The sequence below is a fragment of the Sapajus apella genome, unplaced genomic scaffold (assembly GCF_009761245.1).
Source record: "Sapajus apella isolate SASKATOON/1434 unplaced genomic scaffold, GSC_monkey_1.0 scaffold173, whole genome shotgun sequence".
NCBI lineage: Eukaryota > Metazoa > Chordata > Mammalia > Primates > Cebidae > Sapajus > Sapajus apella.
In genome coordinates this window covers 725,176-742,398 of record NW_022437113.1, presented here as the reverse complement: position 1 = coordinate 742,398, position 17,223 = coordinate 725,176, and the positions used below count along the sequence as shown (strand labels likewise).

The following is a 17,223-nucleotide window of genomic DNA, read 5'->3' as shown; positions in this document are numbered from 1 at the left end:
TGAGCCACTGCACCTGGCCTGAGACTGTTATTCCCATTTTACAGATGAGGAAGCTGAGGCTCAGAGAGCTTAAGTGGCTTGCCCAAGGTCACACAGGCAGGATTGAGTCCAAGGAGCCTGGGATTTAACCCCAGGGGCCATAGAGTCATGTCACCTTGATGCAGAGAGACTTGGAGGCAAGTGGGTGGGGAAGGAAATGAAGGGCTTTGGGCTAAATGAACACACACCCCTTCCCACTCTGCAGAATGAGTCAGCAGAGCGGCCTGTTTGTTTCACCCCCAGGGAGCGCATTGTCCCCAGAGCTGTCATCCCGTGCCACGACACCCCCCCTCTCCTCTCTTCCAGGAGCTGGAAAAGCTAGGCCTGGGTGACAGTGTGGACCTGCATGTGTACGAGATTCCGGTTGAGTACAAGACAGTCCAGAGACTCATCCCCGCCCTGTGGGAGAAGCACAGTCCGCAGGTGAGTGGTGCCAAGGGGCGGCACTTCATCAGGACTGACAGGTTGGCACCATTCATGTGGAGGACTTCCGTGGCTTTGTCCCTGATCGGATCACGTGACCAGTGCCACAGCCTTGTCTTCAAAAGGGCTATTCAGGCCGGGCGTGGTGGCTCACACCTGTACTCCCAGTTGGGAGGTGGGTGATCACCTGAGCTCAGGAGTCCTCGACCACCCTGGGCAACAAGATGAAACCCTGTCTCTACTAAAAATACAAAAAATTAGCTAGATATGATGGTGGGTGCCTGTAGTCCCAGCCACTCGGGAGGCTGAGGCAGGAGAATCGCTTGAACCCAGGAGGTGGAGGTTGCAGTGAGCCAAGATCGTGCCACTGCACTCCAGCTCGGGCTACAGAGCGAGACTCTGTCTCAAAAACAAAAGAAAAGAAAACAAAAAAACCCAAAGGGCTATCCAGGCCAAGTGTGGTGGCTCACACCTATAATCTCAGCACTTTGGGAGGCCGAGGCAGAAGGATTGCTTGAGTCCAGGAGTTTGAGACCCACCTGGGCAGTGCAGTGAGACCCCATCTCTACAAAAAAATTTAAAAATTAGACATTATGGTACATGCTTAGAGTCCCAGCTACTTGGAAGGCTGAGGCAGGAGGATTGCTTGAGCCCAGGAGTTTAAGACTGCAGTAAGCCAAGATTTTTGTGCCACTGCACTCCAGCCTGGGCAACAGAGCAAGATCCCATCTTTTAAAAAAACAAACAAGGCCAGGCACGGTGGCTCATGCCTGTAATCCCGACACTTTGGAATCCCAAGGTGGGCGAATCACCTGAGGTCAGGAGATCGAGACCATCCTGGTCAACATGGTGAAACCCCGCCTCTACTAAAAATACAAAATTAGCTGGGTGTAGTGGCACGCGCCTGTAATCCCCAATTACTCAGGAGGCTGAGGCAGGAGAATCACTTGAACCCAGGAGGTGGAGGTTGTGGTGAGCCGTGATTGCGCCATTGCACTCCAGCCTGGGTGACAGAGCAAGACTCCATTTCAAACAAACAAGTAAACAAACAAAACACTGCCTTGGCATTTAACAGCTGCATAGTAGCTTATTATTTATTGAACTAACTCCCCCTGGATGGCTAGTCAGCTTGTTTCCAGTATTTGATTTCAATAACAAGAAGCACTGCCATGAACACCCTTGCATGTTTTAAATTCTTGCCTGTCTTACGTGGCGTACCTTTTTGCAAGAGTGACTGCAGGGTCTATTCCAGCAGCAAGAGGTCAGAAACAACACAACCCCAGGCAGAGCCCAGTGAGGATGCTGCCTTTTCCTTGGCCTTAGGAGGACCCCCTCCGAGTCCCATGGGCAGGCCGTGTTAAGTCCTGCCTGTCTGTGTGCAGCTGGTGGTGCACGTGGGGGTGTCAGGCATGGCGACCACAGTCACACTGGAGAAATGCGGACACAACAAGGGCTACAAGGGTCTGGACAACTGCCGCTTCTGCCCTGGCTCCCAGTGCTGCGTGGAGGACGGGCCTGAAAGCATTGACTCCATCATCGACATGGACGCCGTGTGCAAGCGAGTCACCACGTCGGGCCTGGGTGTGTCGGTGACCATCTCACAGGATGCTGGCAGGTAGGGCCCTGTGGGGCGGGCGCGAGTAGGGATTTCCCTCCTCCACCCACTGAGCCAGGTGTAGAACGAGCCAAGTGTGTGGATCTTGGCCTCTCTGGTCCAAGTACTTAGTATATGAGGCACAGAGCCAAGTAGTTGTATGTAGCGCATGCCGTCGGTTCTGCTCCTGTGACGCATGGATCTGCTCACTTCTCCCCACCATCAGGGTCCCCACCGAGGCCCCCAGCGTCTCCCACCTGGACACTGCCCCAGCCGCCACCACAGTCTTCCTCCCTGCTGCCTCCATCCCAGTCCAAGCAGTTTCTGTGTTAATTTACTGGAGCTGCTGTAACAAATAACCACGAACTGGCTTCACATAACAGAAATGTATTGTCTAACAGCCTTGGAAGTCAGAGGTCCGAGGTCAAGGTTGTGGCAGGGCTGGCTCCTTCTGGAGGTGCTGAGGGTGAGTCTGTCCCAGGCCTGTCTCCTGCAGCTGGTGGCTGCCAGCATCCTTGGCATTTTTTTTTTTTTTTTTTTTTGAGATGGAGCTTCACTCTTGTTACCCAGGCTGGAGTGCAATGGCGCGATCTCGGCTCACCGCAACCTCCACCTCCTGGGTTCAGGCAATTCTCCTGCCTCAGCCTCCTCAGTAGCTGGGATTACAGGCACGCGCCACCATGCCCAGCTAATGTTTTTTGTATTTTTAGTAGAGACAGGGTTTCACCATGTTGACCAGGATGGTCTCGATCTCTTGACCTCGTGATCCACCCGCCTCGGCCTCCCAAAGTGCTGGGATTACAGGCTTGAGCCACCGCGCCCGGCCTTTTTTTTTTTTGAGATGGAGTTTCTCTCTTGTTGCCCAGGCTGGAGTGCAATGGCACAATCTCGGCTCACTGCAACCTCCACCTCCTGGGTTCAAGCAATTCTCCTGCCTCAGCCTCCCAAGTATCTGGGATTATAGGCATGCACCACCACGCCCAGCTAATTTTGTATTTTTAGTAGAGATGGGGTTTCTCCATGTTGGCCAGACTGGTCTCAAACTCCTGACCTCAGGTGATCCACCTACCTCAGCCTCCCAGAGTGCTGGGATTGCAGGCCTGAGCCACCACACCTGGCCCAAATAAGGTCACATTCTGAGGCCTCAGGTGAACATGAATTTTGAGGGCAGATGATTCAACCTACTACAAAAGGTCTTCTGTAAATTTAAATCAGGGTCAGGTGCAGTGGCTCATGCCTATAATCCCAGCATTTTGGGAGGCCAAGGCAGGTGGATTACTTGAACCCAGGAGTTCGAGACCAGCCTGGGCAACATAACGAGCCCCCATCTCAACAACAAATTAAAAAATGGCAGGCTGGGGCGGGAGGATTGCTGGAGCTGGGCGTTTGAGGCTGCAGTGAGCTGTGATGGCGACACCGCACTCCAGCCTGGGCGACAGAGTGAGACCCTGTTGACTTTAAATAAATAAATGCACGTGTCCCTTTCTCAGACCTTCGCTGTGACTCCCACTGCAAGTGGAGTAAGATCCCAACCCTGGCCTGGCCTTTGGCCTTCCTCTCCGCCCGGCTCTGCCTCTACTCACTCTGCGTCCATTGCAACCCAGACACACAAACCAGCCTCCTGCTGCCCCTCAAACCACCGAGCTCAGGGCCTTTGCATGCCCTATGGCCTCTGCCCAAAATGCCTTCCTCTGAGAACTCCTCTTTCCAGGCTTTTTTTTCTTCTCTGTCACCCAGGCTGGAGGGCAGCGGCCCGATCTTGGCTCACTGAAACCTCTGCCTCCACGTTCAAGGGATTCTCCTGCCTCAGCCTCACAAGTAGCTGGGATTACAGGTGTGCGCCACCATGCCCGGCTAATTCTTGTGTTTTTAGTAGAGATGGGCTGGTCTTGAACTCCCGACCTCAAGTGATCCAGCTGCCTCGGCCTCTCAAAGTGCCGGGATTACAGGCGTGAGCCACCGCGCCCAGCCCACTTTTCCAGTCTTGACTCCAACATCAGTCACCTCCTCGTGACTTTTAGGCCTCTCCAACTCCCCAGACGAAGTTATGTGCCCCCAGCACCGACTTCCTCACGTCTCCCTAATCCGTGTACTTGTCCAACTGAAAGGCGGCTACTGATCTATGCAGTTGATTGGCTGACAGAAGGACTGCCTGGATTTATGGATAGGATTTTTGCTTTTGGAGACAGGGTCTCGCTCTGTTGCCCAGGCTGGAGTGCAGTGGTATAATCACGACTCGCTGTAGCCTCGACCTCCTGGGTTTAAGTAATCCCCCCACCTCAGCCTCCCAAGTAGCTGGAACTACAGGTGCACACCACCACATCCAACTATTTTTTTTTTTTTGAAATGGAGTCTCATTCTGTCACCCAGGCTGGAGTGCAGTGGTGTGATCTCGGCTCACCGCAACCTCCGCCTCCTGGGTTCAAGCGATTCTCCTGCCTCAGCCCCCCGAGTGAGTAGCTGGGACTACAGATGCCTGCCACCGCACCCAGCTAATTTTTTGTATTTTTAGCAGAGACGGGATTTCACTGTGTTAGCAAGGATGGTCTTGATCTCCTGACCTTGTGATCTGCCCACCTTGGCCTCCTAACATGCAGGATTGCAGACGTGAGCCACCGCACCCAGCCCCCCAGCCCATTTTTTATATTTTTTTGTAGAGACAGAATCTCGCTACATTACCCAGGCAGGTCTTGAATTCCTGAGCTCAAGTGATCCTGCCTCGGCCTCCCAAAGTGCTGGGATTATAGGCAAAAGCCACCACTTACCACTGAGTTCTTTTTAAAACTAACTTTTTTTCTCTTTTTTAATTGAAAAACAATTTTTATTGTGTCTATTATTTATTTGTTTGTTTAAGACAGGGTCTCGTTCCGTAGCCCAGGCTAGAGTGCAGTGGCAAAATCACAGCTCAGTGCAGCCTTGAACTTTTGTGCCCGGATGATCCTCCCACCTCAGCCTCCCAGGTAGCACGACCAAACCCAGCTAATTTTTTTTTTTTTTGTAGAGATAGGGTTTCACCATGTTGGCCAGGCTGGTCTCAAATTCCTGACCTCAGGTGGTCTGCCTGCCTCAGTGTCCCAAAATGCTGTGATTACAGGCATGAGCCACCACGCCCAGCCTAATTTTTTTTCATTACATTTTAGGTTTTGGGGTACATGTGAAGAACATGCAAGATTGTTGCATAGGTACACATGTGGCAGCGTGATTTGCTGCCTTCCTCCCCTTCACCTATATCTGGCATTTCTCCCCATGCTATCTCTCCCCAACTCCCCACCCCCCGCTGTCCCTCCCCTATTTCCCCCTGACAGACCCCAGTGTGTGATGCTCCCCTCCCTGTGTCCATGTGTTCTCATTGTTCAACACCCGCCTATGAGTGAGAACATGCGGTGTTTGATCTTCTGCTCTTCTGTCAGTTTGCTGAGAATGATGGTTTCCAGGTTCATCCATGTCCCTACAAAGGACCCAAACTCATCGTTTTTGATGGCTGCATAATATTCCATGGTGTATATGTGCCATATTTTCCCTGTCCAGTCTATCATTGATGGGCATTTGGGTTGGTTCCAGGTCTTTGCTATTGTAAACAGAGCTGCAATGAACATTCGTGTGCACGTGTCCTTATAGTAGAATGATTTATAATCCTTCGGATATATACTCAGTAATGGGATTGCTGGGTCAAATGGAATTTCTATTTCTAGGTCCTTGAGGAATCGCCACACTGTCTTCCACAATGGTCTAACTAGTTTACACTCCCACCAACAGTGTAAAAGTGTTCCTATTTCTCCACATCCTTTCCAGCATCTGTTGTCTCCAGATTTTTTAATGATCGCCATTCTAACTGGCGTGAGATGGTATCTCAATGTAGTTTTGATTTGCATTTCTCTGATGAACAGTGATGATGAGCATTTTTTCATATGTTTGTTGGCCTCATGTATGTCTTCTTTTGTAAAGTATCTGTTCATATCCTTCGCCCACTTTTGAATGGGCTTGTTAGTTTTTTTCTTGTAAATCTGTTTTAGTTCTTTGTAGATTCTGGATATCAGCCCTTTGTCAGATGGGTAAACTGCAAACATTTTTTCCCATTCTGTTGGTTGCCGATTGACTCTAATGACTGTTTCTTTTGCTGCGCAGAAGCTGTGGAGTTTGATTAGGTCCCATTTGTCTATTTCGGCTTTTGTTGCCAATGCTTTTGGTGTTTTGGTCATGAAGTCCTTGCCTACACCTATGTCCTGAATGGTTTTGCCTAGATTTTCTTCTAGGGTTTTTATGGTGTTAGGTCTTATGTTTAAGTCTTTAATCCATCTGGAGTTAATTGTAGTGTAAGGTGTCAGGAAGGGGTCCAGTTTCTGCTTTCTGCACATGGCTAGCCACTTTTCCCAACATCATTTATTAAACAGGGAATCCTTTCCCCATTGCTTTTGTTAGGTTTGTCAAAGATCAGATGGTTGTAGATGTGTGGTTTTGCCTCCGAGGCCTCTGTTCTGTTCCATTGGTCTGTATCTCTGTTTTGGTACCAGTACCATGCTGTTTTGATTACTGTAGCCTTGTAGTATAGTTTGAAGTCCGGTAGTGTGATGTCTCCAGCTTTGTTCTTTTTGCTTAGAATTGACTTGGCTATCTGGGCTCTCTTTTGGTTCCATATGAAGTTTAAGGTGTTTTTTTCCAGTTCTGTGAAGAAGGTCATTGGTAGCTTGATGAGTATAGTGTTGAATCTGTAAATTACTTTGGGCAGTATGGCCATTTTCACGATATTGATTCTTCCTAACCATGATCATGGAATGTTTCTCCATCTGTTTGTGTCCTCTCTTATTTCATTGAGCAGTGGTTTGTAGTTCTCCTTGAAGAGGTCCTTTATGTTCTTTGTTAGTTGTATTCCTAGGTATTTTATTCTCTTTGTAGCAATTGTGAATGGCAGTTCGTTCTTGATTTGGCTCTGTTTTTAAGTCTGTTATTGGTGTATAGGAATGCCTGTGATTTTTGCACATTGATTTTGTATCCTGAGACTTTGCTGAAGTTGCTTATCAGTTTCAGGAGATTTTGGGCTGAGTTGCTTTTTTTTTTTTTAACTGCATCTAGCTTTGTCACCCAGGCTGGAGTGGAGTGGCTCGATCTCGGCTCACCGCAACCTCTGCCTCCTGGATTCAAGTGAGTCTCCTGCCTCAGCCTCCCAAGTAGCTGGGATTATAGGCACCCATCACCATGTCCAGCTAATTTTTGTATTTTTAGGAGAGACAGGGTTTCACCGTGTTGGCCAGGCTGGTGTCAAACTCCTCAGCTCAACTGATACGCCCACCTTGACCTCCCAAGTTGCTAGAATTACAGGCGTGAGCCTCTACACCCAGCCCAACTTTTTTTGTAGTTTTCATAGAGACTGGGTGTTGCCATGTTGCCCAGGCTGGTCTCAAGCTCCTGGACTCAAGGGGTACTTCCCACCTCAGCCTCCTAAAGTGCTGGGACTACAGGTATGAGCCACCATACCCAGCTTCCATTAGTCTCTTTATAAAATTAAGTTTTAGGCTGGGTGCGGTGGCTCACACCTGTAATCCCAGCACTTTGGGAAGCCAAGACCGGCGGATCACCTGAGGTCGAAAGTTCGAGACTAGCCTGACCAACACGGAGAAACCCCGTCTCTACTAAAAATACAAGAAATTAGCCAGGTGTGGTGGTGTGTGCCTGTAATCCCAGCTACTTAGGAGGCCGAGGCAGGAGAATTCCTTGTACCTGGCAGGTGGAGGTTGCAGTGAGCCAAGATCGCACCATTGCACTCCAGCCTGGTCAACGAGAGCGAAACTCCATCTCAAAACAAAAAATTAATTTTTAATCACAGGTAATTCTAGAACGTATCCTCATGTGTCTGAGAAAATTTTTCATTCCCTCTCTTTTCCCATAGTGGTCCCTCTGATAAGTCAGACACAAAACCGTGAAGCTTTTCCCACTGACACGTTTCTGTACATACACACATCACTTGGTATGGTGGATTACGGTTTTGTCTTATTTTGCTTTGCTTTTACATGGATGGAGTCACACGGTGAGAGTCACACTTTACTGAGAATTCTCTTCCTCAGTTTTCTCTTGTGAGCGTTCGGCACGTATCTGGCGAGTTCTCCATTTTTTTTCTAGCTGTACCGCATTTCTTGTAAATGGCTTCATAGGATTCCACGGTGCGGATAAGCCAGAGTTTACTAAGTGACGCCCCGTCAATGGGCTTTAGGTTGCTTTGTGTTTTCCTGCTTTTATACATAATACGGTGGGGAGCAGCCCCGTTTGTACTTTCTTGTACCCTTGTGCAGAGGGTTCCTGAGGGTAGATCTAAAAACTGGAAATAGGCCAGGTGCGGTGGCTCACGCCTGTAATCCCAGCACTTGGTGAGGCCGAGCTGGGCGGATCACTCGAAGTCAAGAGTTCCAGACCAGCCTGGCCAACATGGTGAAACCCCGTCTCTACTAAAAATACAAAAATTAGCCTGACATGGTGGTGGGCACCTGTAATCCCAGCTACTCAGGAGGCTGAGGCAGGAGAATTGTGAGCTGAGATTGCGCCACTGCACTCCAGCCTGGGTGACAGAGTAAGACTCTGTATCAAAAAAAAAAAAAAAGAAAGAAAAACGCAAAAAACCTGGGTATGGTGGTGCACACCTGTATCCCAGCTCCTCAGGCGGCTGAGGTGGGAGGATCGCTGGAGGCCAGGAGTTTGAAGCTACAGGGAGCTGTGATTGTGCCAATGCACTGCAGACTGGGTGACAGAGCGAGACCCTGTCCCAATAAACAAACAAACAATGGAAATACCAGGCTGTAAAGTCTGGATGATTATAATTTTACTAGCCTGTCAAATTGCCTTCCACATGGGGCCAACCAGCGTGCATTCCCACCAGCAATAGCTCACTCTGCCCATTTCCCCACATGTGCCACAGCACTGGGAGTTATCAGGTTTTTTGGGTTTTTTTTTTTTTTTTTTTTTTTTTTTTAGACGGAGTTTCGCTCTTGTTACCCAGGCTGGAGTGCAATGGCGCGATCTCGGCTCACCGCAACCTCCGCCTCCTGGGTTCAGGCAATTCTCCTGCCTCAGCCTCCTGAGTAGCTGGGATTACAGGCACGCGCCACCATGCCCAGCTAATGTTTTGTATTTTTAGTAGAGATGGGGTTTCACCGTGTTGACCAGGATGGTCTCGATCTCTTGACCTCGTGATCCACCCGCCTCGGCCTCCCAAAGTGCTGGGATTACAGGCTTGAGCCACCGCGCCCGGCTTTTTTGTTTTTTAAAGAGACAGCGTCTCACTTTCTCGCCCAGGCTGAGTGCAGTAGTACAATCATGGCTCACTGCAGCCTCAATCTCCTGGGCTCAAGCAATCCTCCCGCCTCAGCCTCCTGGGCAGCTGGGACTACAGGCACGCACCACCACCCCTGGCGATATTTTTCATCTTCGCCAACCTGGGAAGGGAGGAGAGCGTTATTCCATCTTGTGGGTTGCTGGTGAGGCTGGGGTCTTTCCTGGGTTTGGATGGGGCTGTCACCTTGGTCTGTGGATTGCCCCTCTGACCCCATTTTGGTCTCTTTCTCACCCGCCACACCCTGCGGCTTAGATATCTCTGCGACTTTACCTACTACACCTCTCTGTACCAGAGCCACGGTCGATCAGCCTTCGTCCACGTGCCCCCGCTGGGGAAGCCGTACAACGCCGACCAGCTGGGCAGGGCGCTGAGAGCCATCATCGAGGAGATGCTGGACCTTCTGGAGCAGTCAGAGGGCAGCATCAGCTACTGCCACAAACACTGAGGGACGCTCAGGTCTCCTAAGACCCCCTCCTGCTGGGGACCCCACGAGGGGATGTCCACCCTCTGGGGCGTGGCCAGGAAGAGACAAACTCCTCGGCTGGGGGATCCGATCTGGAAGAGATTCTAATGCGCCCACCTCCTCTTCCTCCTTCTCTACAAAAGCTCCAGTCGATTTGAGGGAAGCAGCCGAAGATTTTTTTTCTCCATTTTCCTCCCTGCATCTGGAGACACAGCTGCCTTGGCCGGGGAGGCCAGCCTGAGGGGTCCAGATGCCCAGAGAGGATCTCTGCTGGCTCCACGTGCTATGATCCCACGGCCGGGCCACAAGTTCTCACCTGCTTTCCTGTCCATTGGCGAAGGAATTTCAGAATTCACTTTACACACATGACTGGCTTTTCCGAAATTTAAAAGCCTCTTGAAGAGTCCTTGACCTTGAACTGTGCTCAACAGCCTGGCCCTTTCTGGGGCCACCTTGGGAAAGAGTATGATTTTTTTTTTCTTTCTTTCTTCTCTCTTTCTTTCTTTCTTTTTTTTTTTTTTTTTTTTAAAAAAAAAAGTTACTCTGTGCCAGTTTGGGCACAGAGTAACTGATATTCCCTTTGGTTGAAATGCAGCCTTTTTAGCCAACAAGTGTCTTTTCTCCACCCTCAGGGCGAGGCCACTTTTGTCTCCTGCCCTGAAAATTGGACTTAAGGTACCATGTTGGCCGGGCACAGTGGCTCACGCCTGTAATCCCAGCACTTTGGGAGGCCAAGGTGGGTGGATCACTTGAGGTCAGGACTTCAAGACCTGCCTGGCTAACACAGTGAAACCCCATCTCCACTAAAAATACAAAAAGTAGCCAGGCATGGTGGCTCGTGCCTGTAGTCCCAGCTACTCAGGAGGCTGAGACTTGAGAATCGCTTGAACCCTGGAGGCGGAGGTGCAGTGAGCTGAGATCGCACCGCTGCACTCCAGCCTGGGCCGCAGAGTGAGACTCCATCTCAGAAAAACAACATATGGACTTAAGATGCCATATGTTTGTTTTAGGGACAAAAATGAGTGCTCCTTGGTTAAGGCGTAGGGTCTGTGGCCAGGCAACGGGTGGGACTGTGGCCCCAGGTGTGGCCACGAGGGGGCGTGGTCCTTTCAACACCGAGCTGTGAGCTGTTGCCATGCAGACTGGGCCACCTGCGGGAAGGCGGATTTTGTCTGCTTTTGACTTTTCTTTTTTAATACGTAAAACTCCACAGCAGTAGAAAACCCACCATCTGGCCTGGAGCTTCAAGATCTTAGTGCCACGACAAGTTTGTTATTCTCCTTAGCGGGGATTGGGGGGGACTCAAAACGGAGGCGTGGGAGCTGGAGTTTGCAGAGTTTGGCATGTCCCAGCATGTCTGAGCAAGAGGAATTCCGGGCGGCTGGGGTTTTTATGTAGCTTGGTTTTGGACACTCGCCCAGGAGTCAGGAGGCAGGAGTCAATTTTTCTCTCACTTCCTGGTAACCTTGAACTTACCAGGCAGGGAGGACAGTCACGTTCCCCAGGTGCTCTAAGTTCAGCCAGATCTTGACATCCATCAGAGAGATAGGATGACCCCCACGGTGAAACCAATTGCGTGAAATGCACGTTCTGGAAATCACTTTCTATTTTGGTGGGGGAAATGTGGCTGTACTGTTTTCCCGAGTGTGGCACAGTGGAATCTGATGTTGCTTTCCTACCATCTAGGTGTGTGTGTGTGTGTGTGAGATAGTGTCTTACTCTGTTGACCAGGCTGGAGTACAGTAGTGTGATCACGGTTCACTGCAGCCTCAACCTCCTGGGCTCAAATGATCCTCCCATCTCAGCCTCCTGAGTAGCCGAGACCACAGGCATGCACCACGACACCTGGCTAATTTTTAAGTTTTTTATACAGACAGGGTTTCGCCGTGTTGCCCAGTCTGGTCTCGAACTCCTGGACTCAAAGCGATCCTCCCTTCCTGACCTCCCAAAGTGCTGGGATTACAGGCATGAGCCACTGTGCCCAGACCAGTTCTTTTTTAAAACAGCTGAGAGTTCTGTTTTGTTTTCTTGAGCATTCACCTTCCTTGTCTAGTTCGGATGCTGGCTGTGGTTCCTGCCTCTGCTGCTCTTCTATAGCGTTTGGGAACTGGGTTGATGGATTTCTGTGAAACACGTTTTCCAAGTGCTGGGCTTTCTCTGGAGGGGGAGGTGGATGCTGGCAGGTGCCTTGCCATGGGCACCTGGCATCAGGTATGGATGGTGGCCAGCAGGTGGAAGTGAGTAAGGACTCTTGTTCCCTCCATGCCAGCCTTCTTTTTGCTGGAAATGCCCCCTCCACGTCCCTGGTAGCTCTCTGTCCGGAGAAATCTGGAGTGTGGCAGACATCACTGCCTCTGTCCCCCCAGCATCTGTGAAGGGAAGTTCAGGACCAGCCTGGGCAATGCAGCAAGAGACCCCACATCTACCAAAACATACAAAACTTAGCCAGACGTGGTGGTACATGCCTGTGGTCCCAGATACCTGGGAGGCTGAGGCAGGAGGATCATGTGGCCTCTTTTGGATGTGGGAACAACTCAAGACCCCTAGAGGTCTCATGGAGAATAACTTCAGGCTTCCTCTTGCTCTGTTCCTCAAAGGTCTGGTCTGTGGGCCCCTGAAGAGAAAACGGGTCTAGCCAAGACGGGGGCAAAATGTGGAGGGGGTGTGCCAGGCCTGAACTGAGCTAAGCACCTGCCCCGGCTCCACACTTATCTTTCTTTTGTCTTCATTTCACCTCTGTGTTTAAAGCACTGTGTGACTTAGCTCCTTAGAGATATAATTTACTGTCTGCTCATTGTCAAGTGTGTGTGTGTCATCTTCACGTTCTTGCAGCGGTTTAACATTTCCTCATTGTTAATTTTTTGTTTTGTTTTATTTTATAAAGACGGGGTTTCACCATGGTGGCCAGCCTGGTCTTGAACTCCTGACCTCAGGTGATCCACCCGCCTTGGCCTCCAAAGTTCTTGGATTACAGGAATGAGCCACCATGCCCAGTCTAATTTTTTTTTTTTTTTTTTTAAGACAGAATCTCGCACTGTCACCTAGGCTGGAGTGCAGTTGTGCGATCTCTGCTCACTGCAACCTCTGCCTCACAGGTTCACACAATTCTGCCTCAGCCTCCTGAGTAGGTGGGATTACAGGTGCCACCACCACACCTGGCTAATTTTTGTATTTTTAGTAGAGACAGGGTTTTACTATGTTGGCCAGGCTGGCCTCAAACTCCTGATCTGGTGATCTGCCCACCTCAGCCTCCCAAAGTGCTGAGATTACAGGCACATGCCACCACACCTGGCTCAGTTTTTTAATAATTTTTTTTTTTAGTGGAACTCATCTATGCACTCTATGATGTGTTTTTCCACCTTTGTGGGATCTCATCTTAAAATATCCTCATGTGGGCTAGATGTGGTTCCTCACACCTGTAATCCTAGCACTTTGGGAGATTGAGGCAGGAGGATCCCTTGAGCCCAGGAGTTCAAGACCAGCCTGGACAATAGAGCGAGAGACCCCATATCTACCAAAACATACAAAAAATTAGCCAGATGTGGCGGTGCATGCCTGTGGTCCCAGATACTCAGGAGGCTGAGGCAGGAGGATCACCTGTGCCTGGGAGGTTGAAGCTTCAGTGATGAGCCATGATCACACCAGTGTACTCCAGCCTGGGTGACAGAGCAAGACCCTGTCTTAAAAAAAAAAAAAAAAAGGTCAGGCATGGTGGCTCACACCTGTAATCCCAGCACTTTGGGAGGCCGAGGCGGGTGGATCACGAGGTCAAGAGATCGAGACCATCCTGGTCAACATGGTGAAACCCCGTCTCTACTAAAAATACAAAAAATCAGCTGGGCATGGTGGCACGTGCCTGTAATCCCAGCTACTCAGGAGGCTGAGGCAGGAGAATTGCCTGAATCCGGGAGGCGGAGGTTGCGGTGAGCCGAGATCGCGCCATTGCACTCCAGCCTAGGTAACAAGAGCGAAACTCCGTCTCAAAAAAAAAAATACAAAAGTTAGCTGGGTGTGGTGGCACGCACCTGTAATCCCAGCTACTTGGGAGGCTGAGGCAGAAGAATTGATTGAACCCTGGAGGTGGAGCCTGCCATGAGCCGAGATGGCACCACTGCACTCCAGCCTGGTGACAAGAGCAAGACTCCGTATCCCATAAGAAAAAAAAAATCCTCGTGCAAGAAGGTAGGGACCAAGTCCCATTTCCTCACCCCTGTCATTTTCAGAGCCTCGGGTGGGGGCGGCAGGTGGCACAGAAAGGGTCTGCAGAGTGAGCGGGACTTGGCAGGTGTTGGGGGGCGGAATGGACGTGTGAGTGTCGGTGGTGGGAGGACGGGCTGAGGGCTGTGATGGGAAGGCTGGGGGAGGGTGACAAGTGATTGTGGGGGCTTCCCTGATGAGCCCTCATGGAGGGTGCAGAGGTGGGGGCGGGGCGCAGGGACAGTGATCGGGGCATCTGGTACCCTGAGCAGCTTGATGGTGGCATCTCTTCTAAGATGCCCAAGACTGCGGACTTTTATTCCTTTATTGGGCCCCTAGCACCCCACCCCATCCCAAAGAAGGTCAGTGACCTGTATGTAGAGACGTAGCTTGAAAAATAAGGTGGAGTGGAAAGGACAGAAAAGCAGCAGCAGGAATTCCAGGTGGATGGGCTGAGCTTGGGGCCCACCTGCTCCAGTCAAGGGCTGGAGCAGGCCTAAGGCCACTCGGAAAGGCTGGGCAGGGGCAGGGGATGGGGGCCAGAATCACAGCTTCCCATTCAGAGCCACATCTTTGGAGGAGATGTTCTGGATGGCAGTAGTTTCTCGGCAAGGGAGGATATCCTGGAGATGGTTCTGTCTGTAATCCCAGCGTTTTGGGAGGCTGAGGTGGGAGGATTGCTTGAGTCCAGGAGTTCTAGACCAGCCCTGGGCAACAAGGCAAGACCCCATCTCTACAGAAATTTAAAAAAAAAAAAAAAGCCAGGTGTGTTGAGCACCTGCAGTCCCAGCTACTTGGGAGGCTGTTTTGGGAGGCTCCTCTGAGCCCGGGATGTGGAGGCTGCAGTGAGCTGTGATTGCACCACTGCATTCCAGCCTGGGCAGCAAAGCAAGACCCTGTCTCAAAATGGAGAGAGAGAAAGAACAAGGGCCAGGCGCGGCGGCTTGTGCCTGTTATTCCAGCATTTGGGAGGCCAAGACAGGCTATCACTTGAGGCCAGGAGTTTGAGACCAGCCTCACCAACATGGCAAAACTCCGTCACTACTAAAAATACAAAAGCTGGCCGGGCGCGGTGGCTCACGCCTGTAATCCCAGCACTTTGGGAGGCCGAGGCGGGTGGATCACGAAGTCAAGAGATCGAGACCATCCTGGTCAACATGGTGAAACCCCGTCTCTACTAAAAATAAAAAAATTAGCTGGGCATGGTGGCGCGTGCCTGTAATCCCAGCAACTCAGGAGGCTGAGGCAGGAGAATTGCCTGAACCCAGGAGGCGGAGGTTGCAGTGAGCCGAGATTGCGCCATTGCACTCCAGCCTGGGTAACAAGAGTGACACTCTGTCTCAAAAAAAAAAAAAAAAAAAAAAATACAAAAGCTAACTGGGAGTGGTGGTGTGCACCTGTAATCCCAGCTACTCCGGAGGCTGAGGCAGGAAAATCACTTGAACTTGGGAGGCGGAGGTTGCGGTGAGCTGAGATCACACCACTGTGCTCCAGCCTGGGGCAACGTAGCAAGACCCCATCTCAGAAAAAAAAAAAAAAAAGGGAATTCCCCTCTCTGCTCTTCTGCTCATTGCTGGCATAGAAACACCTAGAACAGAAAGTATTCACACTGGGGCAGAAGGGAGAGCTGGAAAACTAGATCCAAGATGCCTTTTAGTCTTGGACGTTTGTGCCGGAAGCGAGACCAGCTGGTGTGTTTACACCCGCACGCCCGTGCCCGGGGGAGGTGACCGGGTGGAGGGTGGCAGCTCGTGGAAATCTGCCCCTCACAGCAGCCCCCCTTTTGGCTGCCACTGTCTAGACTGTTGGCCTTTGACCTCCTCACTTTTTGTGGCATCTGAACCTAGAAGTGCCCTTTGGAGAGAGCCGGACAAAGCCCTATTCTCCGTGGCCCCAGCCTCTAATCCCAGGCGTCTGGGAGCGCCATGATCCTGCAGCCGGCGTGGGGTGCTGATGATGGTCGAGGAGGCAGGTTCTTTGCCAGGTTGCCCCGAGTGGCCGCCCGTCCTCAGCGTCCTGACTTGCGGGAGCAGGAGAGGCCTTTGTTTTAATGACCTGGATTAAATTTCCCTTCCCTGGGCACAAGTGCCTCATAAGGGCCCAGGGCTGCTGGCTGGGAGGGAAAGCGTCTCTGTTTTTGGAGTGAGGAGGAAGGCCGAGGGCTGGGGTTCCACTTAGACCCTCGGCAGAATGGCTGCTGGAGGGGCAGGCACTGCCCAGCACCCACATCTGGAAAGCTAATTCCTGGGTGGACACTGAACATACCCGCTGAGAGACTGTCACCTGTTTCCAGGATGGTTGTCACCAGCTGAGTGGCAGGGGACTCCCAGGCCTTGAGGGACCTAGTCCCGCCCCAAACTGCTCCCCCTCCCCCAAATTCCCTTTCTCTTCCTCCTCTGTCTCCCCCCAGTTACCCACAGAAGTGCCTGCCTCTCCAGCGCTCACAGCACACAAAAAGGGGACAGGAACGGGTCACTGGGCGGTGGCGGTGGCTTCTCTCTACCCAGACCAGCGTCTCACAAAGGCCATTCACAGAGGTGGGGGCTGGGGGGGCTTTTGTGTCCTGACACTTTGTCTCAAGGAAATCCCACAGAGGGATTTGAATTAGGCTTTCTGCTCACCAAGGACTGTGGCATCTGAGCCTGGCTGAGGGCCTGCAACCCCCCGCCCCGCCCCAGCGTTTGGAAGCCAAGTTCACTCTCTGTCTGCCCAGGGAAGCACCAGCTGGTTTCTGGAGGCTCCTCCAACATCTCAGGTTTTTATCTTGTCTTAAATTTCTCTCTAGGAAAAAACCCTTCCCTGCCAAAGGTGACTGTGATTTCTGTCCCCAGAGGAGGGCCCGGTCCCTCCAGCCTCAGCATGGCTTCTCCCTGACCCCTTGACCCCTCCCCCACCCCCCCGGAACTTTTGCGAGTGCCTTGTCCGAAACTCCTGTGTCCCAGACCCCACAGGCAGAAAAGGATCTTCCAGACTCTGCCTGGGGCCGGGCTCTAGGAGACCCCAAATTTGACACCACAGAAAGCAAATAAAACAGTTGAAATATACATACATTTCCTGTGCGTCCTTGAGTGAGACCGGCGTTCGCCCGGGTTCCTGGGGGCAGAGGGGACTCTGTGTCACTAGGTTTCCATCCTCAGTAGTGCTGGCTCTACCAAGGGCAGCTGGTGACCGTGTGCTGAGTGAGTG

General features: G+C 51.3%; 1 protein-coding gene across 5 annotated transcripts in view; it reads left to right on the top strand.

The window, feature by feature from the left end:
• Positions 1 to 10,534, top strand: part of PGPEP1 (pyroglutamyl-peptidase I) — a 23,111-nt gene extending 12,577 nt beyond the window's left edge. For 3 of the 5 annotated variants that reach the window (XM_032267806.1, XM_032267808.1, XM_032267810.1), the window contains 3 exons: positions 346 to 462; positions 1,845 to 2,077; positions 9,630 to 10,534. In XM_032267806.1, the coding sequence (XP_032123697.1) occupies positions 346 to 462; positions 1,845 to 2,077; positions 9,630 to 9,822 (543 nt within the window). In that variant the 3' untranslated portion in view covers positions 9,823 to 10,534. Of the gene's footprint in view, positions 1 to 345; positions 504 to 1,844; positions 2,078 to 9,629 lie in introns of those variants that run through there. The other 2 variants (XM_032267809.1, XM_032267807.1) reach the window with 2 other exon arrangements.
• The last annotated feature ends 6,689 nt before the right edge of the window (positions 10,535 to 17,223 follow it).